The sequence below is a fragment of the Strigops habroptila genome, chromosome 9 (assembly GCF_004027225.2).
Source record: "Strigops habroptila isolate Jane chromosome 9, bStrHab1.2.pri, whole genome shotgun sequence".
Classification (NCBI taxonomy): Eukaryota; Metazoa; Chordata; class Aves; order Psittaciformes; family Psittacidae; genus Strigops; species Strigops habroptila.
In genome coordinates, this window is record NC_044285.2 from 249,197 (window position 1) to 275,526 (window position 26,330).

The 26,330-nt window shown below is 62.0% G+C and overlaps 4 protein-coding genes across 4 annotated transcripts in view; 3 read left to right on the forward strand and 1 right to left on the reverse strand.

Annotated features, from left to right (window-relative positions):
* PPIP5K1 (diphosphoinositol pentakisphosphate kinase 1) overlaps positions 1-282 on the reverse strand; it is a 45,346-nt gene extending 45,064 nt beyond the window's left edge. Inside the window, exon 1 of the mRNA XM_030497816.1 lies at positions 192-282. The gene's annotated coding sequence lies outside the window, so the exon portion shown is untranslated. The remainder of the gene's footprint in view (positions 1-191) is intronic.
* Positions 29-8,446, forward strand: CKMT1A (creatine kinase, mitochondrial 1A). The gene is made up of 9 exons (XM_030497830.1): positions 29-329; positions 4,645-4,843; positions 5,209-5,304; positions 5,422-5,643; positions 6,149-6,234; positions 7,215-7,338; positions 7,486-7,620; positions 7,860-7,985; positions 8,192-8,446. Exons 1-9 carry the CDS (start codon positions 181-183, stop codon positions 8,306-8,308), a joined length of 1,254 nt encoding a protein of 417 aa, XP_030353690.1. The 5' UTR covers positions 29-180; the 3' UTR covers positions 8,309-8,446.
* Positions 8,447-11,313: 2,867 nt separating this feature from the next.
* Positions 11,314-19,691, forward strand: PDIA3 (protein disulfide isomerase family A member 3). The gene is made up of 13 exons (XM_030497826.1): positions 11,314-11,570; positions 11,676-11,754; positions 12,712-12,829; positions 13,258-13,365; positions 14,286-14,415; positions 14,611-14,727; positions 15,199-15,324; positions 15,823-16,005; positions 16,533-16,641; positions 17,506-17,634; positions 18,370-18,449; positions 18,960-19,017; positions 19,284-19,691. Exons 1-13 carry the CDS (start codon positions 11,401-11,403, stop codon positions 19,401-19,403), a joined length of 1,527 nt encoding a protein of 508 aa, XP_030353686.1. The 5' UTR covers positions 11,314-11,400; the 3' UTR covers positions 19,404-19,691.
* A 3,235-nt stretch (positions 19,692-22,926) lies between these two features.
* SERF2 (small EDRK-rich factor 2) lies at positions 22,927-23,979 on the forward strand. Its single transcript, XM_030497832.1, has 3 exons — positions 22,927-23,401; positions 23,588-23,696; positions 23,803-23,979. The coding sequence occupies exons 1-3, from the start codon at positions 23,395-23,397 to the stop codon at positions 23,864-23,866; spliced, it is 180 nt and encodes a 59-aa protein (XP_030353692.1). The 5' UTR covers positions 22,927-23,394; the 3' UTR covers positions 23,867-23,979.
* The last annotated feature ends 2,351 nt before the right edge of the window (positions 23,980-26,330 follow it).

Genomic DNA, 26,330 nt, shown 5'->3' on the forward strand with positions numbered 1-26,330 from the left:
AAGGCGGCGGCGGCCCCGGGGCGGGGCGGGGCGGGGCCCGCGGCGAGCAGGTGGCGGTTCCTCGCGCCCCCCCGTGCTCGGCCGCTCTCCGCCTCCGCGCACCCTCCCGCCGCCGTCGTTCCTATTCCCGCTCCCGTTCCCATTCCCATCACGTCCTGTTCCCGGCCGCGCCGCTCCGCGATGGCCGGCACCTTCGCTCGCGCGCTGTCCGCCCGCCGCTCCGCCGGCCTCCTGGCCATGGTGGGCGCCGGCTCCCTCGCCGCCGGCTTCCTGCTCGCCCGGGACCCGGTCAGCGCCGGCCACCGGCAGCGGCGGCGTTACCCGCCCAGGTACTTGCGGGAAGGCGGCGGGCGGGGGCCGGTCCCTGCGGCACCAGCGCCGAGGAGGGCGCGGGGTTGCCCCGGAGGCGGGGGTCCTGGGGGCGGCGGGGCGGGGGCGCTGCTCGTCCGCGGGCCGGGGGTGACCGGCGCGTCCCGGGGCCCCGAGCGGCGGCGGCGGCGGCTCGGCCGTGTTGGACGGAGCCGCCCAAGGGCACCGGCGCCGCCGCGGCGGGGCCTCCGCGCCCTCCCCGAGGGCTGGGCCGCCCCAACCACCGCCCCAACCGCCGGGCGCGAGCCTGCGGGGGCCTGCTCACGGGGTGCGCTGGACTCCCCACGCGGCCACCGGGACCCGCACGGGACCCGCCTCGAGCCGGGGCCGCGGGGGCCCCCCCGGCGCATTCCCCTGCCCGCGGCCCTGCTCCCCGGCACCGTCCCACGGCTGCCGGCGGCCCCGGGCAACCACAGAGCACCGGGACAAGCTGCTGCCCGGCAGCATGGGGCAGGAGGGAGCGGGCGGGGGACAAGGGCTTGCCAGTGGGGCTGGGGTCCGGGGGACTCTGTGGGACTGCTCGGTCAAGGGAGGACAAAGCCCAGGCTTGGCCCGGTTGTGGCGGGAGCCATGGGACACTTGCCAACGTCCTGGTGGGAACTGGATGGAGCAGAAGGACTCATTCTCTCCTCCTGGCCAAGCACTCGGGAGCTCTGTCTGCAGGAGCCGGTGTCAGGCCAGAGCTGGAGGCCCCTGGGCAGCCCCCAGGGGCTGGCGGCAGCTCCTGGCCTGGCCTCATCTGGCTGTACCAGCCTTCCATGCACCAGCCTTGGGGACAGGGACTTCTCTATTTAACGGCAGGTCCTCACTCTTCCGTCTCAGGGGGCAGTTTGTAAAGAGAGAAGTGGAGGCACCCACAAGGGCTGAGCAGGCAGCCCCCGGCCTGCGGGCAGATTTTGGATACAGATGAGCCCTGGGATGTGCGATCAGGACCTGCAGGATGCGGGCATGGAGCCGAGCTCGGCCAGGCGGGTGCGTGCAGGGCCATGGCCTGGCTTAAGGGCACTTTTGGGGGTAATGCTGCCTCTCCAAGAGCCCTGGCCCTATTTACACAACCTGTGCCTGATCCCTTAAGCCAGATAAGTGTCACAGCTGCAGAGCCAAGCCAAGGTTCAAGCTCCAGCACAGAAGGCCTTGTGTCACTCCCCCTTTGAACTGCTCTTGCCAAGGGCTGCCCAGGGACCCTGGCCGGGCTGCCAGCGCATGGGGTGCTTTGGGGCTGGAGGCTGGAGAGATGCCGGCAGGTCCTGCCTGCTGCCTGGCCCCCGAGCATGGGGGGCCGAGGCATAGGATGGGGCTGAGGGCAGGAGCTGCCTGCACCTCACAGGCACTTAGTCAGGGGAGGAACAGGGTCAGGATGGGAGAGGGACATGATGGCCACCAGCCGGTCCTTCCTCCTTGCCCTGGCACTGGCTGCTTGGTCTGGCACAGCTCAGTCAGGTCAGGAAAGCGAGGAGTGGGATTTCCTCCTCATCCTGATGCCAGTGGAGGCCGTGCACAGGGAATGAGCGGAATGGGGAAGGAGGCAGCACATTACTGCTCCAAAGACATGCAGCCGCTGCGATCCCTGCACCAAACACTGTGCAGTCAGACCGGCGAGGCGCTGCATTGCAGGCTGAGAGCCATGCTCATGCAGAAGCTGTGTATTGAGAGCAGTGCTGATGCTCAGAAAGGAGGGGACAGAAATGGAGCCAGTTGGAAGAGTGATGAAGGTTGTATGTTACTGTTTGTTCACCTCCAAAGAGGTGAATAAACAGTGGGGAAGGAGTGGGCTAGGGTGAGTCTGGAGGAGGGGGTGAAATCAAGGTAGGGGATGTGTCTGAGAAGCTCTAGAATGAGCTTCCTGGGAGGGTCTGTTGAACTGGGGGTGGTTTTGTAGCAGCGCCAACACTGGAAAAGAGCCTGGACAGAGACCCAGGGCCAAGCCGCAGCACCCGCGCTGCAGAGGCCAGTCACTCACAGTGATTGTGCTCCTCTGGTCTTTAAGTTAAATAACAGGAGACATTGGCAACAGCCTTGAGGGATCTGAGCAGCGCTGCTTGTCACTGCACTGCTTGTCACTGCACTGCTTGTCACTGCACTGCGGTGCCAATGGCCACACTGGGAGGCTCGGGCGCTCCCCCCAGGAGAGATGTGGGCATGGAGGTGCTGCCTGCCAGTCCCACATGGTGCCACTTTTGGATGGCGATGCTGGCGCTCCCGCCAGAGCATCTCTGCACAAAGCCCAAGCACCATCCTCCTCCAGAACACAGCGTGGGCTGCGCTGCCTGCAGCAGCCTGAGCCCCACGCACCCCGCACACGCCATGCACCCCCCATGCACCCCACACCCCACACAGACCCCGTGCACCCCACACACCCCACACTATCAGCATGGCTCCCCGCGGAGCTGGTGACGCCGGGGAGGGCACTGGGGGTGGTAGATCACGCTGCAGAGCCATGGGGAGATGCAGGGGGCTCCACTCCCGGGGAGGCTGCTCCTGGGGGAAGCACCTCCTCGCGCAAGGGCAGGGAGGGCAGGGCTCCTGGCATGGCCCTGCTCATCCTGACCCCATCCGGCTTAGCTCAAGAGCTCTAGAAAGGCTGAAACTTCCCAGTTTTGCTGGCTGTGATTCAGGGCTGTTCTGGGGACCGTGCGGCCAGAGCAGGAGCAGAATGAGCATTGCAGCAGGCACAGACCCTGCAGGCAGGATGGAGTCTCAGGGTTTTGGACTCCGATACCTCGGTGACAGTAGGGACTGCCCATAGCAGACAGCATGCATAAACCTACTGCAGTCTCCTGCTTACTGGAAGTGGGCTTGCTTCCCTTAGCAACCTTTGCTGGCTTTCTGGACATAGTCTGCTGCCACCAGGATGGAAAGCGCAGCAGGCTGCGCTCCTGGCAGCACTGGCTGTGCTGCAGGCAGAGGAGGAACTTGTCCAAGTGTCCCATTCTGATCAGCAAATGCTTTTTGTGAGAATGTGTCTCCCAGGGGAGACGTGGGTCAGCAGCCAGCTGGCAGCAGGGGCAGGAGCAGGGGGGAGGCTGTGTCCGCTATCAGACAAGTTAGCTTCTGAACTGGAGCATCTCAACATGGCACAGATGGGTGTAAGCTGAGGGAACAGCCCTTGGCCTCCGCGGCCTGGGATGAGTTCCAGACTGGAGCAAATGCCTCCTTGCACTGGTCCAGGCTGGAGCTGCCAGGGCTTTCCTACACAGAGCAGACCCAAGCCCTACCTCCCTTTCTTTCTGCAAAGCGCAGGAATCCACAAGCAGCAAAGAGCCGTAGGCGAGGGGCCAACGCGCATTCCTGGTCCTGCAGACGCAGCGGGGAGGCGGCAGCACTCGGCTCTGCAGCACCAGGAACCAGAGCAGGACCTGAGCACCGCGAGGTGCCGTGTTGGCAGCCGGCTGCTGCTCCCACCAGCCCGGCCCCGCACAAGCCCTGGCACCTCTTCTTGCACAGGGATGACCCCTGCCCAAGCTGCACCTCCCCCAGGCCAGTGCCCCTCCAGGGACAAGCCAGCAGCCAGGACTACTGAGCCGACACGGGCCAGTCCTGACCCACTATGGCAACAGAGGCACTACCTCCAGCAGGAGGGATTTGGCCACGGAGAGCACTGTCGGGTCCTGCCCTGCCAACCCCCTGTGGACGCAGAACAAGCACAAAGCCTGGCTAAAGTGGGAATGGGGTCAGGGGATGGCCTCCCGCTAAGCTGATTAAGGGAAAGCATCCCCCTAATACAATAAACTGCGCCGGAGTAGTGCGGTTCCTACCAGCTGCAGATTGGGGTCAGCCAATCTCCTGCCCCACAGCATCCAGGCGGTGGGGAATGGGGGTTGGGGGCCCGGCCAGGGGCTGAGCATGCAGGGCCCCCCGTGCTGCTGCCTCCCGCGCCCGCTGCAGGGGCAGCCCCCAACACTGGGCAGCACCATGGAGGAGAAGGGGAGTGAGACCCCCGCAGCTCTGCACAGGCTCCTGCCAACTCGGGCATGGCCACTGCTCGCCCAGCAAGAGCTCTCCCAGTCCCGGGTCCTGGTACGTGGCTGATAAGGAGCCGCACCCAAACAACCGGCCCAGATTTGCTCATGGACTCTTGTCCTTGTGGCAATGTCAGCCCTCAGCCCAGGCTGCTCCCTGTCCTCGCCGCACACTGCCTCTAACTGCTCTCCCTTGGCCTTTCCTGGTGTGCACAAGCAGAGAAGCTCGACCTCCCTGCCCAGAGCTCCCCACTCCTGCCCTGAGGGTCTCTGTGTCCCCCAGCCCCAGAGGACTTATCGGTCTCTCCTCCTGCAGTGCCGAGTACCCCGACCTGCGGAAGCACAACAACTGCATGGCCAGCAACCTGACACCAGCCATCTACAGCAGGCTCTGTGACAAAGCAACCTCAAATGGCTGGACCTTGGACCAGTGCATCCAGACGGGTGTTGACAACCCCGGCCACCCCTTCATCAAGACTGTGGGCATAGTAGCTGGCGATGAAGAAAGCTATGAGGTGAGTGGCAACCCTGCCTGCAGCAGCCCTGGTACCTGTGGTACATCCAGCAGCCTGGATATCAGTGCCCATCTCCTGCTGCCCAGCCCGGGCAGCTGCAGAGGCCCCTTGGCCAGCCCCAGTGTGTCCCCGCAGGACATGGGGCTCCTTCAGAGCAGCTGCCCTGGAGCCCTGCATCCTCTTCCTCCTCCTTTGCCGGGGCAGCAGTGGCCCCATGGATCACAAATTGCATTGGACAGCAAGACCCACCATGGGCCCAGCCACCCTCTGCAGCCCCCCTGCTGCCACGTCCCCCGTGCTGGCAGCAGGGCCGTGTCCGTGGGGCACAGGGTCCGCATTGCACCCATCGTCCTGCTCGCTTCCAGGTGTTTGCTGACCTGTTTGACCCCGTGATCCAGGAGCGGCACAACGGCTTCAACCCGCGCACCATGAAGCACTTAACAGACCTGGACGCCACAAAGGTGCAGGAGCGGGGCAGCGGTGCTGCGCACGGGGGTCCCTCCCTGGGCCTCGGGGACAGGGCCCCTGCCAGCACCGGTGTCCTCCCATAAGCACCCCACGGCTCCCGTCTGTTCCAGATCAAGTTTGGCCACTTCGATGAGCGCTATGTGCTCTCGTCCCGGGTCCGGACCGGGCGCAGCATCCGCGGGCTGAGCCTGCCACCGGCCTGCACCCGTGCTGAGCGGCGGGAGGTGGAGAAGGTGACTGTGGAGGCGCTGAACGGCCTCACTGGAGACCTGTCGGGCCGGTACTACCGCCTCAGCGAGATGACGGAGAAGGAGCAGCAGCAGCTCATTGACGTGAGTCAGTGCAGCTCCTGGACAGCCAACCCAGTGCCCATGGAGCAGGACCCATTCCCTGGCATTGCCCCTCTAGGAGGCTGTATCCTCCTTTCCCAGCCCCACTGCCCTGTGGGACCAGGACCCGTTCCCAGTGAGGCTGCCATATAGTGCGGGGGGTGTTCACGTGCTGCTCAGCCCTCCCATGCCAGGGAGGATGGAGCTCACTGAACATAGCCCCAGCAGCTCACAGCCCCCCCCCCGGCTTTTGCCCCATGTCCCTGCCCATGCTCGTGGTAAGGCAGGCTTGTGGCACATGACTGGTGGCCCTACCAGCCCCTGGAACAGGGTGGGCTGTGCACCAGCAGTCTTCTGCCTCCCTGGCCAGGAAGGGAGGGACTGCTACCCACAGATGGGGACAGCAAGTGAGCTCTCCCTGCCTGGGACAGCTGTGGTGCAGTGAGACAGGGTGCCCTGGCACCAGCCGTGCAGCCCTGGCAAGCCCGCACACTCTGCCTCCCTCCAGGACCACTTCCTCTTCGACAAACCGGTGTCCCCGCTCCTGACAGCAGCAGGAATGGCCCGGGACTGGCCCGACGCCCGAGGGATCTGGTGAGGATCTGCCCTGGCACCAGGCAGTCAGCAGGCAGAAAGGCTGAGGTGATGCTGCTGCTCTGTCAGGCTGCCCCAGCCCTGCCACCACATTCCCCACGCTGGCCACACCGCAGACCCTAGCACACACAGCACCAGTGCTCACCCAGGGCTCTCGGCCTGACCTGGGAGCCCCTTGTGAGCTACAGTCAGCAGCCACCCACTCCATGCACAAACTACACCATGGTCCTGAAAGTGGAGCTTCGGAGCCAGCCCCTGCTGTCAGTCCTGCCCGCTCTCACCATTCTGCAGCACCTTGCACTCTAGGCTGCCAAAACCCTGTAACTGCCTTCTGCTGCCCAGGAAATCCCCAGTGCTCCTCCTGCCCCCAAACTTATCCTGCCATGATGTCATCTTACTGCTCACCCCAGCATCTATCTCTGCACAGCCATGCAGCATCCCGCACACCATCACTTGTTTGTGGTGACAGCCAGCTCTCACCCTCGCTGGCACAGCACCTTTATAGCAGCCTCATGGAGAAGAGCTCCACAGCACACATAGTCCCCAGCTCCAGCCACCCCCTAACTCAGCATCCCAACGTGCACCCCACACCTCAGAGCCCCCTCCCGCTGCCTGCATGGCGCAGGAGCCGTGCTCCTCTCCCCAGTCTGGGCAGGGTTGCCACCATGCTGGCACTGCACTGCTCCTCCCGAGCAGCGCTTGCCAGCGCACGTGGCACTCGAACCAGCACCCATCACCTGCCGTGATGCATGCGGATGAACACTGGCCCGTCTCCAGGAGCATCTCCCGGCTTGCTGCCTTGCTGCCGGGCTGTGCTGCGGCAATGCACTCCCAGCCACGGGCACAGGCAGGACTAGGGGGCAGCACCGGCACCATGGTCAGGGGGGCAGAAGGGGCATGGCCGGGGCTGGCACGGGTGGCTGGGTGGGCACGGGGCCTCTGCGAGCCACCAGCACAGCCAGACACTGCCCCATCCCTAGGCACAACAATGAGAAAACCTTCCTGATCTGGATCAACGAGGAGGACCACACGCGCATCATCTCCATGGAGAAGGGTGGCAACATGAAGCGTGTCTTTGAGCGGTTCTGTCGTGGCCTGAAGGAGGTGAGTGCCCAGCAGCCTCGCAGCGCCGGGCCCTGGACAGGCAGCTCGGCTGAGGCTGAGCAGCGCTGCTTTGCCCGGGGCTGAGTGGTGCCAAGCGCTGGGCTACCCATGGCCGGGGCTGAGCAGCTGCTTGTGCCTCCATCCCAGGTGGAGCGGCTAATCCAGGAGCGAGGCTGGGAGTTCATGTGGAATGAGCGGCTGGGCTACATTCTGACCTGCCCCTCCAACCTGGGCACTGGGCTGCGAGCGGGCGTCCACATCAAGCTGCCGCTGCTCAGCAAGGTATTACCATGGCCAGGTCTGTGGGGAGCCAGGCCAGGGCTGTGGGAGGCACAGGGCTGCGTGGGACCCAGGAGCTCGTTCAGGTTCTCCCAAGGGCCAACCTGGGTCTGCTCAGGGCAGGGCTCCCTGCGGGAGTTACGAGCCCCTGGCAGGGTCCTGCGAGCGGCAGGAAGGCTGCCCTGGGGAGCAGGTGGTGGCTGAGGGTCCTGCTGAGCACTGACACCTTCTCTGGGCACTAGGACAGCCGCTTCCCTAAGATCCTGGAGAACCTCCGGCTGCAGAAGCGTGGGACAGGCGGTGTGGACACCGCGGCCACTGGCAGCATCTTCGACATCTCTAACCTGGACCGGCTGGGGAAGTCAGAGGTGAGTGCGAGGCACTGCTGCTTTTGGGGAGGCAGGTTCTGGACGGCCCAAGGTGCCCCAGCAGCTCGGGGGCCATGTGCCGGGGCTGGCACACGGCCGCAGTGGTGGCAGTGCCTGCCCTTGGCGCCGGTGTGGCCAGCCAGAGCCCGGCTGCCGTGGCGTCCCAGGACAGCCCCCGTGTCCCAGCGTGTGTGCTCCTGATGCAGGTGGAGCTGGTGCAGCTGGTGATAGACGGAGTGAACTACCTGATTGACTGTGAGCGGCGGCTGGAGAAGGGGCAGGACATCCGCATCCCCGCCCCATTGCCGCAGTTCCGGCACTGAGCTGGACCAAGGCAGCGCCAACCCCGCGGGATCCGTCTCCCCTCATCCCCACAGCTTTTGTTACCCCTGTGCCCAGCATGTTGCTGTATCCCGTTACCCACAACGCACCAGACCCCATAAACGTGCGCTGCTTTAGCCGTGGCTCGATCTCCTCTTCACCCCAGCAGCCTGTGCCCTGCAGAGAGGCTTGCACCCAGGTCTGGGTTTCCTGCACTGCCGAGAGCTGCTGGGTCAGACAAGGCCGGGCAGGGGAAGGTGCTCTGGGGCCGCGTGCTGCTGCGGGCAGGGAGCAGAGCTCATCGCTTTTGCCCATCGCAGTTTCTTCCTGGGATGCTCACAAAAAGCATTGCGGCAGGCAGAGGGTGAGAGTCAAGGTGAAGGCAGACGGGCCCAGCTCTGCTCCTACCTGCAGGAGAGAAAGCACTGTCAGAGTTGAATGTGCCAGCCCCAGCACTGCATGGAGGGGCTCACATCCCTGCTGCTGCTGGTGCTCCAAGTGCAGTTCTGGGCAGGGGCAGCACCATCTGCCCAGGGCAGCACAGGGCTGGGGTCTCCGCAGGCAATGGCCATCCAGGGTGCAGGCTGGGGCTGGCCACACCACACATGTAGCAGCCTGAGCACCGAGCGCTGCTGGCTAGGAGGGCCACGGACATGGCCGTGAAGGGGATGAACTGTGACAGGCTGGCAAATAGCTGGGGATGAGACAGGGTGATTTGCGGGGCAGCAGCACGGCCAAGACTGCAGAACCTCCTCCACAGAAATGGGTGACAGTGCCTGCAAAGCTGTGTGGGCCCCAGCTCTGGCAGGACACAGCCCCGAGCATCCAGCACAGGTCCAGTGCCACCCAGCAGTGCTCTGGGTGAGCACCCCCATGCATGGGCTCTGCAATTCTTCACACGTTGGAGCTCTGAACTCCAGCAAGTGCCTGCCATATGCAGGGTCTACACCCCCGTGTATGGGCCGTACCCCCACATGCTGTGCACCTCCATCACACAAGCTCTGCAACCACCGCATGCAGGCTCTGCACACCCTGCCCTGTCCCAGCCCCTCTGACTCCCGGTGCTGCAGGACCAGGAAGTCCTGCAGCGCCTCGGCCCCACCACCAGCACCAGCCCCTGGAAGCTCCCCCCTGGCACCTGCAGATGCTCCTGCGGGGCAGCCGCAGCTCAGCACAGCCGGCAGCAGGGCCCCGGCACAGCCCCGTGCTTCACAGCATCCCATGGATGCACCAGGATCTCCAAGGCAGGAGCACCCTCGCTGTCCTGGAGCAGGTCCCAGAGCACAGCCTGCAGTGGAGAGGAGGACTGCGCTCCCTGTCCCGGCCCAGAGCTCCTCGCTCAGTGCCCCACAGCAAGTCTGGGGCATCTTCGCCACAAGGAAGTTGACCCAGGGACAAGGGGTGGCTTTAGCCCGAGCTGCAGCCCTGACACCCCAATCCAGGGCTGGCCATTAAGCAGAGCACGTGAACTGGTCCTGCTCCCACCACGTCTGCACCGGCAGCTTTCCGATGTCAGCAGCGCTGCCCACGGAGCCCGGCTCCAGACCCTGCGGCTCCCAACCCTCCTCCGACAGAGGAAGCTCCGAAGACTCCACGGACCGCCGGGATAGAGCTGTGCCGCAGCCCCTAATGCCTGCCCAGCCCCAGCCCTTGCCCCTGCCTGCCCCTGGCCCTGCCTGCTCACGCCGCTCCTGCCCCGCGGAGCTGCCTCCCGCATGCCTCGGCTCGGGGCTGGAACCGGCTCCGCCGCCGCTGATGGTGCCGAGCTGTTATGTTACCGATGCCGGGAATCCGGCGGAGGCGGTGGCAGCCGGGGCTGCGGGCACTGACCGGCAGGACTCCGACTTTCCCCCAGCGGCGGTCCCGGAGCGGTCGGCAGCGCCCCCTGCTGGCCCCGGCGGCGCGTCGGCGCTGGAGTAACGGGACTTAGAGAATTGACGGGAGAGCTCCAGCCCCTCTGCACTAATTCGTTCTTACAGGTCCCGCTCATCCCGCCCGGACAAACGCTGTCCGGGCGCCGGTACACCGAGCCCGTGATCCACCGCGTTCCCAGAGCCCGGCCTTCTGGTGCCTGGTGGGAGCCGGTGTCCCACAGCCACTGCCGCTGCTATTGCGGGGCAGATGCTCCCGCAAGCTGCCCTCAAGCTGCCAGTGGAGGATCCAGTGAGGGAGCCCAGCGGCCCCTCGATGCGGGGTTTCTCTGGGTGGTGGGGTCTTGCTGCGGCTGATGTTGAAACAGAGCAGAAACCTTCCTCTGCTTCCAGAGACCTGTGTAGAGACCAAGCAGCTCCCGAGGCTCTGCCTTCTCCTCTCCCTGCAGGGGTGGGAGCACAACCTGGGGGGCACTGAACACCGAACAAGACCTGGCCAGGCAGCACCCTCCAGGCAGCCGCAGATGGGGCACTGCAGCATGAAGAGGGGGAAAGACAACTTTGCCGGCTGGTTTAGGAAGCAGCGACACTCAGCTAGGACCAGGCTGGGCTGTGAACGTGCTTCAATCCAGTCACGCGTGGCCTTCAGCAGCGGCCAGGGCCGGGCTGGACGGGGCTTTGAGCAACCCTCAGCGCCGCGGCCCGCGTCGCTCACGCTAGCGGTGCGCTGCGTGGCCGCGGAACGGCTTTTAGCGAAGAGCGGTCAATGGACAAAGCCCCTTGGAGAATGAACGAAGCCCCGAGCTACCGCCCTCAGGGCCGGCCCCGCACTCGGCGGGACCCGCGGCTGGACGCTGGGCCGGGACCGGGCGGCGGGCGGGAGCCCTGGGCCGAGCCCTGAGCGCAGCGCGGCACAGCACGGCCGGGGCGGGAGCGGCCACTGCCGGCGCAGAGCCCGTCGTTCCCGGGGAAGCCGCTCCCGCCCCGCTCCAGGGACACGCCGGCCGGGGCGGGAGGCAGAGGCGGGGTCGCAGCAGCTGGCCACGCCCAGCCGTGTCGTCAGCCCATTGGCCGGGGCCGGCGTGACGCGCACCACGGTGCCCAACGGGGAGCTGCCACACGGCAGATCCGGCTCGGGGGGCGGGACTTCCGGCCTGCGGCCCCCGGCGCCTGTTCAGCCACCGCCGCCGCCGAGGAGGGAGCCTCCGCCGCGCGCCGCCGTCATGTCCGCTCCCCGGCCCCGGCCGCGGCCGCTACCCGCCGCGCTGCTGCTGCTGCCGCTCCTTGCGCTCGCCGCCCGCGCCTCCGACGTGGTGGAGCTCAGCGACGCCGACTTCGAGAGCGGCCTGGCCGAGCGCCCGGGGCTCGTGCTCGTGGAGTTCTTCGCGCCCTGGTGAGGGGCCGCCTGGGGCGGGCGGGGGCCGGGCCCTGCGGGGCGCGGGGCGGGGCTGGGGCCGGGGCGCTCCCGGCCGTCCTGACTCCCCCGCCGTCCTCTCAGGTGCGGGCACTGCAAGCGGCTGGCGCCGGAGTACGAGTCGGCAGCGACTAGGCTGAAGGGGATCGTGCCCCTCGTGAAGGTGAGGACGGGGAGCGCCGGCTCCTGGTGGGGCGCTGCGGGACTGTGCGGGTACCCTGGGGTCAAAGGAAAGCTTTGCTGTTGCGGTGCGGTCCCGTCGCCTGCCGGCGTGTGCTCGGGCTGTGCCGAGCTTCGGCCTTTTGAAGGCGCAGACAGCAGGGAAGGATCTGGAAGCTGAGCCCTGCGAGGCTGCCGCCGCTGCGGTGTGCGGAGCATGACGTGGGTGTGTACGGGCGTGTAAAACGGGGCTTGCCTGAAGGGGAGGAAGAAGCTTCCTGTGAGCTGTGTAACCCAGTGTGACACTGGCCTTGTGCTGTACTTCATGATGGTGTCCCTTGGTCTGTAAAGTGAGGGTTGCTGTCCAAGAGCCTGCTTTTCCACCAGAAATGCTGTGCAGTTTTCTCAAATCAGGGTTTTCGTCTTCTTTTATGGGGAGTGGTGTGGATTCCTGACACCAAGGCCCCCTTGCCAGTTGAGCTCAGCCTGTTCAGGCACTGTAGGAACTTTAGGACTGATATGGTGCCAAGAATAGTGGATTCCTGTGAAGCCTGTCACTGGCTACAAGAATCTACTCCTCTAGTTTGTTTTCTTTGTGTGTGCTCTGGCAAATGCAGAATTCCATCACCTCTCTGTCATCTCTCCAGTATTTCATTAGATATTTTCCTGTGCTTGTCACTACACCCCTGCTGCCTCTTCCGCTGGTCTTAACTCTGCAGTAACAGGCTCTGTGTAAGGGTCCCCCCAAGCCTCTCAGTTGTCTGTGTCAGACCTGGCTTTGCAGGTCTTGTAGATGCTTTGCGGGTCGTTGTGCTTCATGTGAAAGGAATCCAGCCTTGGCTAAAGACACACAAGAGCTTTCAGAACCTCTGGATTTCACATGTGATAACGTGGGCAATGGCAAAGCTGCTCTCTTGTGCGTTGGGTGCTCGGTCTCTGGGCAATGCTTCTCTTCCGTCAGGTTGACTGTACAGCAAACTCAAACACCTGCAATAAGTACGGAGTCAGTGGATATCCCACCTTAAAGATTTTTCGAGATGGAGAAGAGGCAGGAACCTATGATGGGCCCAGGACAGCAGGTGAGAGCTTGTCAGCAAGCATCTGGCTTCCCAAAGAGGTGCTGGAAGGAAGGGCCCACAAGTATAATAGACTTGTGTCAGGGATGCTGCATCTGTTCAGGGATACAAAGAAGGTCCCCACATACACACACCCACTCCTTGCCCTTTCCAGGACTCCGTGTGCTGGCAGAGCCCTGGATGTTTATTACTTAAAGCTCCTCTGTAAAGGTGAAGTTTTCCTCACTATCTTTAACTTCTGGTGTCCTGGGTGTGCAGCACCTGGGAAATGCTAGAAAATGTAAAGTTGGTGGTAGTGCTCCTTCAGTTCACCTCATTCGTTGTATGGGAGGGGTGTATGGATTCTGCAGAAAGAACTTTTGTTTTGAGAAGCTTGAGAAATGTTTTGTGGAACTTTGTATTGATCCCTTTAATCGTTGAACTCTTTTCAGATGGGATTGTCAGTCATCTCAAGAAACAGGCAGGACCTGCTTCGGTGGCTCTCAGTTCTGTGGCTGAATTTGAGAAATTCATTGGTGATAAAGATGCTTCTGTAGTGGGTGAGTAGCTGCAGTGCAGCACTGAACTGAGGGGACACTTGGCTCTGGGACGTGTCTTGGGGATTACACTGTGGAAGGGTGAGAGGTGGTATCACAACCCGTAGCAAGAGACATTCCAGATGGACAAAAGCAAAAGGTTTTTCACCATGAGACTAAAGCCCTGGAACGTGCCTGCACCCAGAGGGATTTTGAGACATTTACAGTCAGGCTGGGAGACTTTTTTTAAAACTCAGGTGGACAAAGCTCTGAGCAACCGCATCTGACTTGGAAGCTGGTCCTGCTTTGGGTGGGAGGTTGGACTCGGTGACCTCTGGGGGTTCCTTCCAACTTTTTCTTCTTTTCCCTGTGGCTCTGCCTGCCTCCCAGGCCTCCTGGCACCAGAGGGGCTGGTTTTGAAGTTTGTGGCTCTTTTGGCTGGCTAACAACGGGCAGCTTTGGCTTGCTAGAAAGTGCATTCAGGTGCTGTCCTGTGACGCCAGTAGACTGTGAGCATCATGGCTGTGGTTTGCAAGGGGTGATGGCAGCTTTCCTTTGGGCAGGTCAGGTGCCATCTAATGAGTGTAACTGGGTGGGTATTGATCAGCGTTTCCAAACTTACTGTTACAAGTCCTGTTGGCTGTTGTTATCACTAGTAGTGCACATGGCTACAAATGGATGTCTTAGTGCTCAGATGACACCTACCTTTGGCTCAATGACTAAGCTGGGCAGGCTCTCAAGTAACTTTCTGCTGGTGGAAGGGAGAGAGTATAGAAAGGTTCCAGTAAAAATGGGAGGGAAGCTCTCTAAGATGAAGCCTCGAAGACAGTTGGGGGTCTTGATTCAGAAGGGATCTTTCAGTGCGCTGTAGAGATAAATGATGAGGGCTGCACAGTGACTGCTGTTGGGTCAGTTGGGGGTCACCATCTGTTTTTCTGCTCCAGGCTTCTTTGGAGATGGATCTGGTGATGCTTATTCAGAATTCATGAAAGCCGCCAACAACCTAAGGGATAACTACCGTTTTGCACACACCAGTGAGGAGCAGTTGGTGCAGAAGTACGAGGAAGATGGAGAGTAAGTTGCTTAACACAAAGATTTCTTGTTATTGACGCATCTGGAACGAACTGAGTTGTTATCTGGATTCACTTTCTGAACATAGCTTCCCCATTGCTTGTTATGGTGGGTTTTTTGTTTCTCCTTGTAGCCTGTCTGAATAATGGGAAGGGTCTGACAGGCCTAAACTAATTCATGCTACCTGCCTCCCCTCAGGGGTATAGTCTTATTCCGTCCTCCACGCCTGGCAAACAAGTTTGAGGACAGCTCCATCAAGTACACAGAAGACAAAATCACCAGTGGAAAGATCAAGAAATTCATCCAGGAGAACATGTGAGTGATTCCTCACCAGAGAATGGGGTAGACTGCCCCAGTTAGCTTTGGTCCTGTCGGAACTTGTTTTCTGTAGCAGAGACAGTTCCTGCTCAGTGTCCAGAAGAGCTGTCTGGCCCACACTGTCCCCTTTGGGGACCACCTTGCTGGAAATCCTGGCATGGCTGTTAGCATTTACTGTCCATATTCTGACCACCACACTTCTGTTTAGAAACTGAACTTCCTGAGAAGTACGCCGGCTTTGGCCTTATTGAGGTCAGATACAGCCACTGAGACTGTGGCTAGAGACGGAGATTTGACTTAGAATAACACAGTACATGAACGAGCACAGGGTTTCATCTTTAGCTCTTACTGATTACTAGCGTTTAATGTTCTTGGGTGGGGAAACAAGAGTGTGCTGCATCAAGGCTGTTGCTGGGAGGTAATGAGTTCTGGGCAGTGAAACTGAAGCTGCTCTGTCTCATTTGATAGCTTTGGCATCTGCCCGCACATGACTGAAGACAACAAAGACTTGATCCAGGGCAAGGACTTGCTGGTGGCTTACTATGATGTGGACTACGAGAAGAACGCAAAGGGCTCCAACTATTGGCGGAACAGGTAGCAGCGGGGGGTTACTCGGCCTCTCTTGTTCTGTAGCTCAGCTGACAGCTCCTCCTGTTGTCCCAGGAAGCTTCTAGCTTGAGTTTCTGATCGGAATCATTGGGGTGGCTACTGCCTGCAGAACCCAAAGCATGCCATGTGTGTATCACTTGAACCCCCCCTGCTTGCTTTTGAATCCCTAGTCCTTAGACCTCAAACATAAACTTCCTTACTGGTGGTGTGCGGGATTCTATTCTTTGCATTCCCCAGTGCCTGTGACCCTGGTGGTCATGCTGACAGCGGTGGAGGATGAAAGCAGGCCCTGTTCACTACAGACACAGGCTTAGTCCTCTGCTTCTCAACACCATTTCTATAGGGCTTGCCTATGCAGAGCACATCATGTCATTGAATTCCTTGTCCATTGTGCACTTCAACTTGAAGGGTCGTACGTCACGTAGAGAAAATGTTCCAAGGAATAATTCTTTGTGTTTTGTGGTTTTTGTTTTTTCTCCTCAGAGTTATGATGATTGCAAAGAAGTTCTTAGATGCCGGCCACAAACTGTCCTTTGCTGTTGCCAGTCGCAAAACTTTCAGCCATGAGCTGTCCGAGTTCGGCCTGGACAGCAGCGCGGGGGACGCGCCAGTCGTCGCCATCAGGACTGCCAAAGGAGAGAAATATGTCATGCAGGAGGAGTTCTCGTAAGGCTTGAGCTGAGGGTTGCCTCCCACTTGATGGGCTTTGGTCTGGAGCTCTCTGACCAGGCCAGGCACGTTAGGTGGGAGGAAATGGGAAAGCTGGATGTTCCAGCTGAAAGAAGTGATTGCTGGGTCAAAATGGGCCCTATTCATGTGTTTGCCTGCCCTCTAGAGAGCTGGCAGCCCCTCCTGTTATGCAAAGATAGAATTTAACTTAATATTTATGTGTCTGGTTAGTAACTGCGATGCATTAAAGGGCAGAGGGAATAGTTGCACCTTTCTTCTTGGAAAAAGAAACTTAAGGCTACTGGAAGGCCTAAAACTTCAAATGGGATGAGTATCCAGCCTCCTGCCAAACTCTTAAGGGCATCTTTGCACTTGTTCTGGGGTCTTCTAAGCCAGCCCCAGACTGGCGCTGCTGGAGATGCAGGTGACATCTGTTCTGTGGGTGGAAGGAGCTTAAATCAGCCTTGAAAGCTTTCCTCTCCTGTGTGTGTGCTGATGGCTGTAAAATGTCACTTCACTTTCAGCCGTGATGGAAAGGCTCTGGAGAGATTCCTGCAAGATTACTTCGATGGAAACTTGAAAAAGTATCTGAAATCAGAGCCAGTCCCTGAAAGCAATGATGGCCCAGTGAAGGTGAGTGCTGCATCAGGTGTAGCAACAGCTCCTACCAGTGGCTGTAGAAGCACTGTTCAGCAGCAGCTTTTAGTCATATGCCAGTGTCCGATGCCGCAAGTGCTGTGTCATAGCACCTTGCTGTGCTACATGGAGGAAGACTTCACTCCCTTGTTGTATTGCAGTTTTCTGAGCCAAGGGAGAAATGCAGCTTGCAGTTTTGATTCCATTTTGTTCTCTCAGTGTAGTAACTGCTGCTTGAGCACACTAGTGATGTGCTCTCCAAGTGCAGGATCAACCAGATTTACAGGGGTTAGGCCAGGGCTTGCTGTCTTGGCTTGTGCTCCCTTATGGCACAGCCTCAAGTTGGTCGTGACTGCACTATTTCTAAGGAGTTACGTGTTCATCTCGTCACTGGGGGGTGGTGTAACTCCCACCTTTCATTCCTCACAGCAAATTCTGCCCTGAATGGAAGCATTCTGTGGCCTGGGTTTCTGATGAGGGCCTTAATCGGGGTGTGGAAGTCACTGCTTGTCTTTGTGTGGGGGGAGGTGGACCCAGCCAGTTTTCCTAGACTGATTCCTCAGCCTGGAATTTGCTGGGATTAAAAAGAAATTATTTTGTCCTCCTCTTGGAGGATATCAGGTGCAAGCCTCACTTGCAGGTGGTGCTGATGCCTTGTGACAGGTTTTTACCTGCAAGATGGGGATGTTGCAGCTTGGCGAAGAGTTGTGTTTGGTCATTTTGCTGCTTGCTGTGTAGGTGCAGCCTCACTTGTCCTGTGGGAGGGCCAGGCTTTCTTGGCAGAGGGTATGGAGCATGTCCTGTTACAGCCTCACTTTCGACTTGGAAAAAACCTTAACTTGTGTGATCAAATGTTACCAGGTGGTGGTTGCTGAGAACTTCGATGAAATTGTTAATGCAGAAGACAAAGATGTCCTGATAGAGTTTTATGCACCCTGGTGTGGCCATTGCAAGAATCTGGAGCCCAAATACAAAGAATTGGGGGAGAAGGTAGGTCTGGGGCTCTGTTGCAAACAAAATAGAATTTTGCAGCACTAAACAATCCTGCAGGTTCTGTCTGTCTACCTTTTATGTAATGGGGCATAGTTGTGCTTTCCTGAGGACTGTGAGTTTGGGCATCTCCTGTGAGTGCAGGAAGTACATTGGCAGGATCTGGAGCATGGTAGCAATCACGCTAGTAGGTTTAGCCTGTGCCCTTTGCTATGGCACAGAAATATTCACTGCTTCAGTGACTGGCCTCAACTGCCAGAGATCCTTTTTGGGTCTTTTCCTTCTGCATGATTCACAGTCTCCCTTCTGGCGAAGGATAGCACTGCCCCACACACTTGCATGAGCGGAGTGAGTAAATTGTTCTCCCATATCTGACCAGCTTTTTGGTATCTGGCTGCCAGGCACCCTCCTTCCTGAGCCCTGCACATCCTCACAGCTCCCCTGCAGGGTGAAGGGAGCAGTTGCTCTGGGGTAAGCGTTCTCCGGAAGTTATAGCAGCCCAGTTCAGCAGGGAGCACTGGGAGGTGTGTGCTGCCTCCAGCTGGCTGAGGAGGGACTTTGTTCCCTCTACTCCTGTTGAGGCAGAAGTAATAAACTGCTCGGCAGAAATCTGCTCACCCTTTAGCATGTTGTATGCACTGTCCTCTGACACAGCTATCTCAGGTGATGCTGGTCGATGAGTTCCTGGTGTTAACTGCTATGGATTAGTTACTAATAAGCTCTTTCTACCAACAGCTCAGCAAAGACCCCAATATTGTCATTGCCAAAATGGATGCTACAGCCAATGATGTGCCTTCTCCCTATGAAGTCAGAGGGTAGGTCTTTCTGTTGCTACACCACGTCAGTGGATGTGTTCACGCTTTGGTCTCTGACCAGCAACCCCAACAGAGGAGCTGAAGGAGGCTCGGGAGGATGGGGGGGGGCGATGGGCATGCAATTGCAAGGTGTTCACTTAGTGTGAAGAAGCACAGAGTGAAAACGAAGGATGTCCATCCCTCTGCTTCTCTGGGATTGTTCTAGTGTCCTGGCTGTGCCTGGAGGGCTGTCTTGCTGCTTTTCAGTCTGCTGTGATTCTGTTCTTGGCAGTCTAAAAACGATGCTGGGCTGGGTTTCCTGAAAACAGTTTAGGTCGCAGACATGGACAAGGCTGAGCTCAGCCTGCTCTGCAGGCATGGCCGGGCTCTTGGGGGCCACACTGCTGGGTATGGTGCTGAGCTGTTAAACCAGGGGAGTGCAGGGGACGAGTCCCTGCGGTGGGGGCTTGCCCGCTGGTCTGAAAGAAAACAGCATGTCAAGGGGCTCAAGTGTCTCTTCTCTCTCCCCAGCTTCCCCACCATCTATTTTGCTCCAGCTGGCAAGAAGCAGAATCCAAAGAAGTACGAGGTGAGTATTTTGCTGCTTTGTGAAGAAGTGAAGTAGTATCCAGGGGCTGAGGTGATGCTGGGCCTCTCTGGAGCTGCAGGGGCATCTCTGGAGCTGCGGGTGCGTCTCTGCAGCCAGTGGCACCTCCTTGTGGTGCTTGCTGCAGACCCACAGGAGAGCTCTGCTGGCATCCCTTCCCTCTCCTGCCTGCACCTGCACTGTCCCGTAGCGAAGGGGAAGCCCCCGGGGAGTCCAGGCTCTGCCTCATTGTCTTGTGCTTCTTGCAGGGTGGCAGAGAAGTGAGTGACTTCATTAGCTACTTGAAGCGGGAGGCAACCAACACTCCTGTGCTGCAGGAGGAAGAGAAAACCAAGAAATCCAAGAAGAAGGTGAAGGAGGATTTGTAAAGTACCCACTCGCCATCTTGTCAGGATGAGCTCTGTGTGAATTGGGGAAGCACTGGGCAGACTGGGGCCAGTTCTGGGTTGTGGAGAGTCAGTGACCATGTGGGCCAAGGGGCCCCAGCTGCTGTATCTAGTTCTGTTTAATTTCCTGCCGTCTCTTAGCTGCACTGCTGCGGGGCTCCCCAGCCTGGTCTGTGTTGTGATTTGGGAGGGAGTGGGCGGGAGGGTTATTTTCTAATTTTTTTTGTACATTTGGAGAAGTGAAACAATAAAATGACCCCCTTAAGACCAGGCGTCCCTGTCCCACGGAGACCTGTCACACCTAAACCAGGATTCTCCTCTTCATAGGCAGCAACCTCCTAGTGTGAGTCTCATTTCCTTCAGGGAGCCTTTAGAAGTCTGCTTCTGAATGTTCAATCAGCCTTTAGCCTGTTCTTCTTCAACTAACACAAGTCCTTCCAGAACGTAGCAGCAGTTGTCCAGTTGTGCTGTGCTTCAGGTGCTACGTTCACACAGATTTTGGGTTTGGGACTCTGCTCACAAAGGCTTTTGCTATCCGTATGCTGCCCCAGTGAGTTCAGAGGTGTGTTGGATCTAGTGCAGGCACATGGAGTGACCTGGCACAGGGCTTGCTCAGTACTGTACGCAGCAGCAACAAATCAGCTTTTAAGCTGGTGTGAAAGTAGCCAAGTGTAGTGGAGGAGTGCTACTAACTACTTACTCTACCCAAGTGCAGGCAGGGCCAGTGCTGAGGGTGTTTCTCACAGCCAGTGGGCTGTGCGTGTTTAGGACAGTTAGGAGTAGTTAATTATAGCATCACTGCTTCTCTTGGTAGAGCGCAGGCTGGTAACTGGTGCTCTGCAGGAGGGACAGGACTGGGATGCTGTGCTGCAGTCCAGTGTGGGCTGTGATGGACCATCTCGGGGTACACACAGTTGTCGGTTCCTCCCGCCCAGGATGTGCTGACTGGGCGTTGGGTGAGCAGCGAGGGGCTGGTTTTGCTGCATCTCGTGCTGTGTGTGAGTTGAAGTGAGGATCAGCAGCCTCGCAAGGCCCTGCTGTGCTGCAGCAGTTACCATGGCAAGAGCCAGCGCTTGCTTCCTCTGGGCATTCCTCCCCCACAGCTCCAAAGGCTGCGTACCAGTTAGTTATTGCTGCTGGAATTCTCTAGGTACAGGCGATCCTACAGCACTTAACACATGGTTCTGTCTACAACAGCTCTGCCATGCAAGAATTTCTTTCTCAGCTGCATCTGTATCTTAAACCACATCTACCATCGGACTCTCCTCTGGCTCGTGGGTGCTCTGTGTCCCAGAACCATGTGCTGCAGTTAAACTGAAGCTAAGTGGGCTTCAGTGGAAGAGAAATGGGCATCTAAGGAAGCATTTGTAGCTTAACTCAACAAACATGCTTGCTTTCAGCAAGAGACCTGTGTGGAAAGCTGGCCCATGCCTGTCAGAGGTTGAAGTAACACATCCATGAAGCTTAGGCCTCAGCAGAGGATGTCTGGGTGCCTGGCTCTGCCTCTCATCTGCAGCCAAGGGAGCCTCGTGGCGGGGTTCGGCCTGAGCTGGCTATTTTTGCCGCCGGCCCGGGCTAATCCCCTGAGCTGCTTCCTGGCATTAAGTAATTCCACGGAGGGATGCACTCAGCGGCGGCTCCGGCCCGGGCGGCCCCGGGCATTCGCGGTGTGACGGGGCCGGTGGCGACGTGCCCGGTGGGGGCTGAGGGCCACGGGCACCAGCCGCCGAGCCCTGGAGCGGCCCGGCCCGAGGCCGGCTGGTAGAGGTGGGCGGCTCGGCAGGCCGGGATGCCGGGACCCTCGCCCGGCGGCTCCCCGGGGAGGGAGGCGGGGTCCGGCGGGCGGCCGCGGGGGCCAGGCCGGGGCAGGCGGGTGCGGTTCCGGCTGCCCCACACCGCCATTGCGCCGCCGTCGGTGCTCGAGGAGGAACAGCTCTTCTACCGGCGGCTGGAGGCTCTGGCGGCCCCGGGCCCCGGCGGCTTCGGGCCGCTCTTCGCGGCCGATGGCTGGAGCGACTTGACGGGTGAGCGCCCGGGGACCCGGGGAGAGCCGGGCCGGGGGTGCCGGGCCCCGGGGAGGTCTCAAGACCACTGCCGCCGCCCGCAGAGGACCGGCTGCTGCGGAAACGCGTGGTGCGGGACGGGCAGGACGGGCTGCGGCCGCGGCCGGGGCAGGAGGTGTCGGTGAAGGTGCTGGGCGCGCTGGAGGACGGCGGGCTGGTGGAGCGGGACCCGCGGCTCACCTTCGTGCCGGGCTACGGCGACGTTGTGCAGGTCAGCACCGGCCAGGGCGCGGTGCGGGCCCAGCGCTGCCCGGCGGCGCGCCCGGCCAGCCCCGCCGTGCCCGCGTCCGCAGGCCCTGGAGCTGGGCGTCCCCACCATGCAGCCCGGGGAAGTTGCCTTTTTCCTCGCCGCCTTTCCCTACGGCTACGGCCACCCGGGCAGGTAGGACGGGCAGGGGCAGGGGGACCCGGCAGGCAGAGCCGGGGCGGGCAGCGGTAGGGGAAGGGCGGGAGGACCGGGCCGAGCAGGGGCTGGGCACGGGCAGCCGGCGCTGTACCCGCAGGGAGCCCGACGTGCCGCCCGAGGCTCCGCTGCTGTTCGAGGTGACGCTGCTGGAGGTGCGGGACGGCCTCGACCCGCAGCAGCTGCCGCCTGCTGCCCGCCTGCGTCTGGGCGCGCAGCGGAGGGAACGGGGCAACTTCCACTTCGCGCGAGGCGACTTCCCGGCGGCGCTGCGCTCCTACCGACTGGCGCTGCGCGCCCTGGACGGCCCCGCCGCCAGTGAGACCGGGCGGGAGGTGGGGTGTAAACCGGAGGTGCAGGGCCGCGGGGCGCTGAGCCCGCTCTCGCCCCGCAGCCCCGCCCGGGCCGCAGGAGGAAGAGGAGCTGCGGGAGCAGCGCGTCAAGTGCTTCAACAACTGCGCGGCCGCGGAGCTGAAGCTGCAGCGGGTGGAGGAGGCGCTGGCGGCCTGCGAGGCGGCGCTGAGCATCAGCCCGGACAACGGCCGGGCGCTGCTCCGGCGCGGGCAGGTGGGTCCCGGGCCTCCCCGTGTCGACCCCCGGCCTGGCCGCCCGCTACAGCCCGCTCCTCTCCCCGCAGCTGCTGGCGCAGCAGGGCCGGGACGCGGAGGCCGCGCTCGTTCTGAGGAGAGCCCTGGAGCTGGACCCGGCCAGCGAGGTCTGTCGGGACGGGGAGCGCGGCTCGGGGGCGCACCGGGACCGCGAGGGGTCCCGCCGCAGCCCCGCCCGCCGCAGCCGCCCCGCCTCCCGCAGGTTGTCCACGCCGAGCTGTCGCGGCTGGTGAAGCGCCGGAGCGCCCCGGCCCCCGCCGCCCCACAGGAGCCGCCCCACGGCCCGATGCCGCCGCCGAGTCCCGGGTGCGTGGTCGCGCCGTCGGACCGGGCTGCCCGCGGTGGGGTAGGGGCCGGTGCCCCCTTGGCGTGGTAGCGCTCACGGCTGTCCCTCCCCGCAGAGACCCGGCACCGTCCTCGGCGGAAGGAGCAGCCTGAGCGGAGCCCGCCCAGAGGAGCCGCCCCGCCGGGAGTGCAGGAGGGACGGCGGCGGAGAACCGGGGCCGCGGACGCCGGACCGAGCGGAGCGGAGCGGAGCAGAGGGGGCAGCGCCCGGCCCCGCCCCCTCCCGCCCTCCGCGCTGCTCCCGAGGCCACGCCCCCTCCCCTGCGCCACGAGGGGCGTGCCCCCGCCATGCACCGCCCACTGGCGCGTGGGCGCGGCTCCGGCGCCTGCGCTCCAGCTTCCGGCTTTTTCGCCCCCGCCGGCAGAACAGCAGCCGTAGCCCGCGGCCAATCAGGCGGGGTTTAGCTGGAGCGGCGCGCCAATAGAACGGAGGCGGGGGCGGGCTCAGCGCGGCGATTGGCCGTGTCGCGCCCTTAAAGAGCGGAGCGGGGTGGGGCGCGGGGGGGTCGGTGCGGGACGTGGCGGCGGAGCGGAGGGCGGGAGGCAGCGGCGCCATGACCCGTGAGTGCAGGACGGGCCGGGCTGGGGCCGCGCCGCCGGGACCTGCCTTGCGGGCCGGGGCCGCCCTGGGGGACAAGGGGGAGGGCGGGGCCGTGGCCCGTGCGCGGGGCCGGGGTGCGGGCTGGGCCGTGGGGCCGGCGGTAGGCCCTGGGGCCGGGCCGCGCTGAGGCGGCCGCGCCGTCGCAGGCGGGAACCAGCGCGAACTGGCGCGGCAGAAGAACCTGAAGAAGCAGAGCGACTCGGGCAAGGGCAAGCGGCGGGACGACGGGCTCTCGGCCGCCGCCCGCAAGCAGAGGTGAGCGCCGGGCCGGCTCCGCCGCGCCCTCTCCCCCTCCCCGCGGTGCCCCGTCCCGGGGGTGGTGCCGGTACCGCTGCCAGCCCCGCAACGCGCTCTCCCGCAGGGACTCGGAGATCATGCAGCAGAAGCAGAAGAAAGCCGACGAGAAGAAGGAGGGCGCCAAGTAGCCCGCGGCCGGGCCGCCCGCCGGCAGGATGCCCAGCGCAGCCCCGGGGCCGCGCCGCCCCGGCAGCGCCCTGCGCCCGCCTCGGGCCCGTCTCCTATTAAAGTAGCTCGTGGAGCCCTGCAGGCCCTGTCTCCTCCCTCCGCGTGCCCGGGCGGGGGGGCTGGGAGCGGGAGTGGGCACCGCTGCTGTGTCCCCCCCTCCCCTGAGGGAGCGTTCGCGCTGGTGAGGAGCAGGGATGGACCATGCGCGGCCGCTGCGGTGCGGAGCAGCTGCATCTTCGTGGTGAGGAACAAAGCTGGGGCCGGGCCTGGCCTGGGAGAGCTCCGGGCGTCACCCGGGGGGACAGAACAGCCCGTGTGTGGGGGCAGAGGGAGGTGAGGGAATGGAACCAGGGCAGGATTGTGCTGCAGAGGATGGGTTGTGGTGGGGAAGGAGGCTCGGGGTGATGTGGGGCTGGGGCCAGGGAGGTGATGGCCGAGCCTGGCACACTGGAGCTGCCTGCTCCACAAGCCTCTGTCGGCACCGTCAGAGCAGGGATTGTCCATGGAGGGGATACACAGCCGGCAGTCAGCCTGTCTCTTGTGCCAGGTCCCGCAGCAGTGCGGAACTGACCTCGGGGGGGATGCTGAGTTCCAGCCCAGTGCTGTGGACCTTGCTCTCCTCCACCGTCCTCTTCACTTCCATGCAGGGCCAGGAGCAGCAGCGTCAGCAGCAAACATGGTTTGTTCCCCATCTACCAGCAGCTGCTTTATCTGGCAGCCCACCCCTGCTGGGAGGGACACCCAGGAGCTGCTCCTGTGCCTCTGCCCTGGCTGGGGCATGAGGGTGCTCGAGATGTCTCCTCTGACCTCGTTCTTGTGGAGCTGCAGCCGGGAGCTGGACTGCTGGTGCCCCCATCCCCTGCCAACACATGGGGCAGGGGGATGCGGGTTCCTCCCTCCTCTAGCACCCCTGGTGAGACAAGTGGTGGTGGGGTGCCCCGGTCCCCCAGCCTGGCCCTTTGCACCGGATGCAGAGTTGCCAGTTACCTCCGGTGCGAGGGCAGGAAGCTTCCTCCTGCTGAAGCGGCTGGCAGAGCTGCGGGGTCCCTCTGCCTCACCTCTTGAGTGGCTGAGGCCCTGCTGGGTGACAGATGCCATGCGAGGAGCCCAAGACCAGGAGCTGCTGGCAAGCAGAGCCGTGTTGCTGTCCCCAGCCCAGGGGCAGATCTCTCACCTTGCTGCCCTGGGAGGTGTGTGCTGCTGAGCGAGGAGGCTGTGTCGGTGCTGGTGTCACTGCAGCCCAACCTCCCTCCCAAACTCCATCATCCCAGGCGATGTGTCGGGAGCAGGCTGTGCGAGGAGCCTTCTCCCCAATCCTCTGCCATGGGCAGTGCTCAGATGGGGGGCTGCAGCCGGGGCTGCCTCTGCACTCCCCATCCCTCACTTGTGGCCAGTGCCCTCGGGGGAGCAGCGAGGGGCTGCAGGTTCTCCTCAACCATCCATGCAGGGCCTGATGCGCCTTGCAGGGGTAGAGCAGCCCCCGGCGATGTGTCCCCTTGGCTGGCACAGGGGTTGCGTGGATCTCCCAGCCCAGCCGGTGCCCTGCGCCTGCAGCAGAGGAGCCCCAAGGACACCTGGCATCACGGGGCTCGCCAGCGCCAGGCCTGCGGGGATGTGCCAGCAGCTCCGGGCAGGCTGCCCGTGCTCGCAATGGGGCCAAGCAGGGCAGCGTTGCCCCGGGGGCGTGTGTCCATCCCCACTCAGCAGCACAGGCGGGAGCTCAGGAGTCTGGCAGAGACCCCCCGGCTGCAGCCGGGCACTGTGTGGCTGCTGGAGCACGGGGCTGGCACTGCGCTAGGTCTCCTGCCATTCCCTCCCCACAGAGTGCTGCGTCCTGTGCTGCTGGGCCCCCTCCCAGTGCACCCCCAGCCGCTCTAGCTTTGCCTGCACTGAGGAGATGCCTTATGCAAGGTGCAATGCAGCCCATCATTCCCCTGGACGGGCGAGAGGGACTCCACTGAGTCACAGCTCGGTCACCAGGGAGCCCTCAGGTGCCCGGGGCTGCAGGGACCCCCCAGCCCTACCTGGGTGATGTCCCCAAGTTGGTGACGCTGCTGTCTGGCATCTGTCCCTGAGCCCTGTGTGGGTCCCAGCATCTCCTGGGTAGGGACATGGTCTGGGTGCAAGTCGCAGCCCCCACTGCTCCGGTTGGGGGGCCCCATGGTGCCTGCACTGGAGCTGAGCGCTCACCCCTCCTTCCCCCCCACTGTGCTGCTCTCACCTCCTGTGGGACTTTATCTGCCAGCTGCTGCAGGCCAGTGGGCTTGGGGCTGGTGTGAGCCCTGGTTGTGGGTGTTGGTGCCCATCCTGCACCAGCCACCACCGCAGTGCGGGGCCCATTGGATGCTACTGGTTCCCATGGAGCCACCCCACCGTGTTTGCCATGCGGGCCCGGGGCTGGTACCATACCCTCTGGCTGGGCGC

Excerpts from the sequence above, each read along its gene's own strand:
- CKMT1A (XM_030497830.1), top strand. The coding sequence starts at position 181 with ATGGCCGGCACCTTCGCTCGCGCGCTGTCCGCCCGCCGCTCCGCCGGC. Across the intron at positions 4,844-5,208 it reads GCGATGAAGAAAGCTATGAG|GTGTTTGCTGACCTGTTTGA; the intron begins GTGAGTGGCAAC and ends GCTCGCTTCCAG. Across the intron at positions 5,305-5,421 it reads CAGACCTGGACGCCACAAAG|ATCAAGTTTGGCCACTTCGA; the intron begins GTGCAGGAGCGG and ends CGTCTGTTCCAG.
- PDIA3 (XM_030497826.1), top strand. The coding sequence starts at position 11,401 with ATGTCCGCTCCCCGGCCCCGGCCGCGGCCGCTACCCGCCGCGCTGCTG. Across the intron at positions 16,006-16,532 it reads GTCATGCAGGAGGAGTTCTC|CCGTGATGGAAAGGCTCTGG; the intron begins GTAAGGCTTGAG and ends CTTCACTTTCAG. Across the intron at positions 19,018-19,283 it reads AGAATCCAAAGAAGTACGAG|GGTGGCAGAGAAGTGAGTGA; the intron begins GTGAGTATTTTG and ends TGCTTCTTGCAG.
- SERF2 (XM_030497832.1), top strand. Across the intron at positions 23,697-23,802 it reads GCCGCCGCCCGCAAGCAGAG|GGACTCGGAGATCATGCAGC; the intron begins GTGAGCGCCGGG and ends GCTCTCCCGCAG.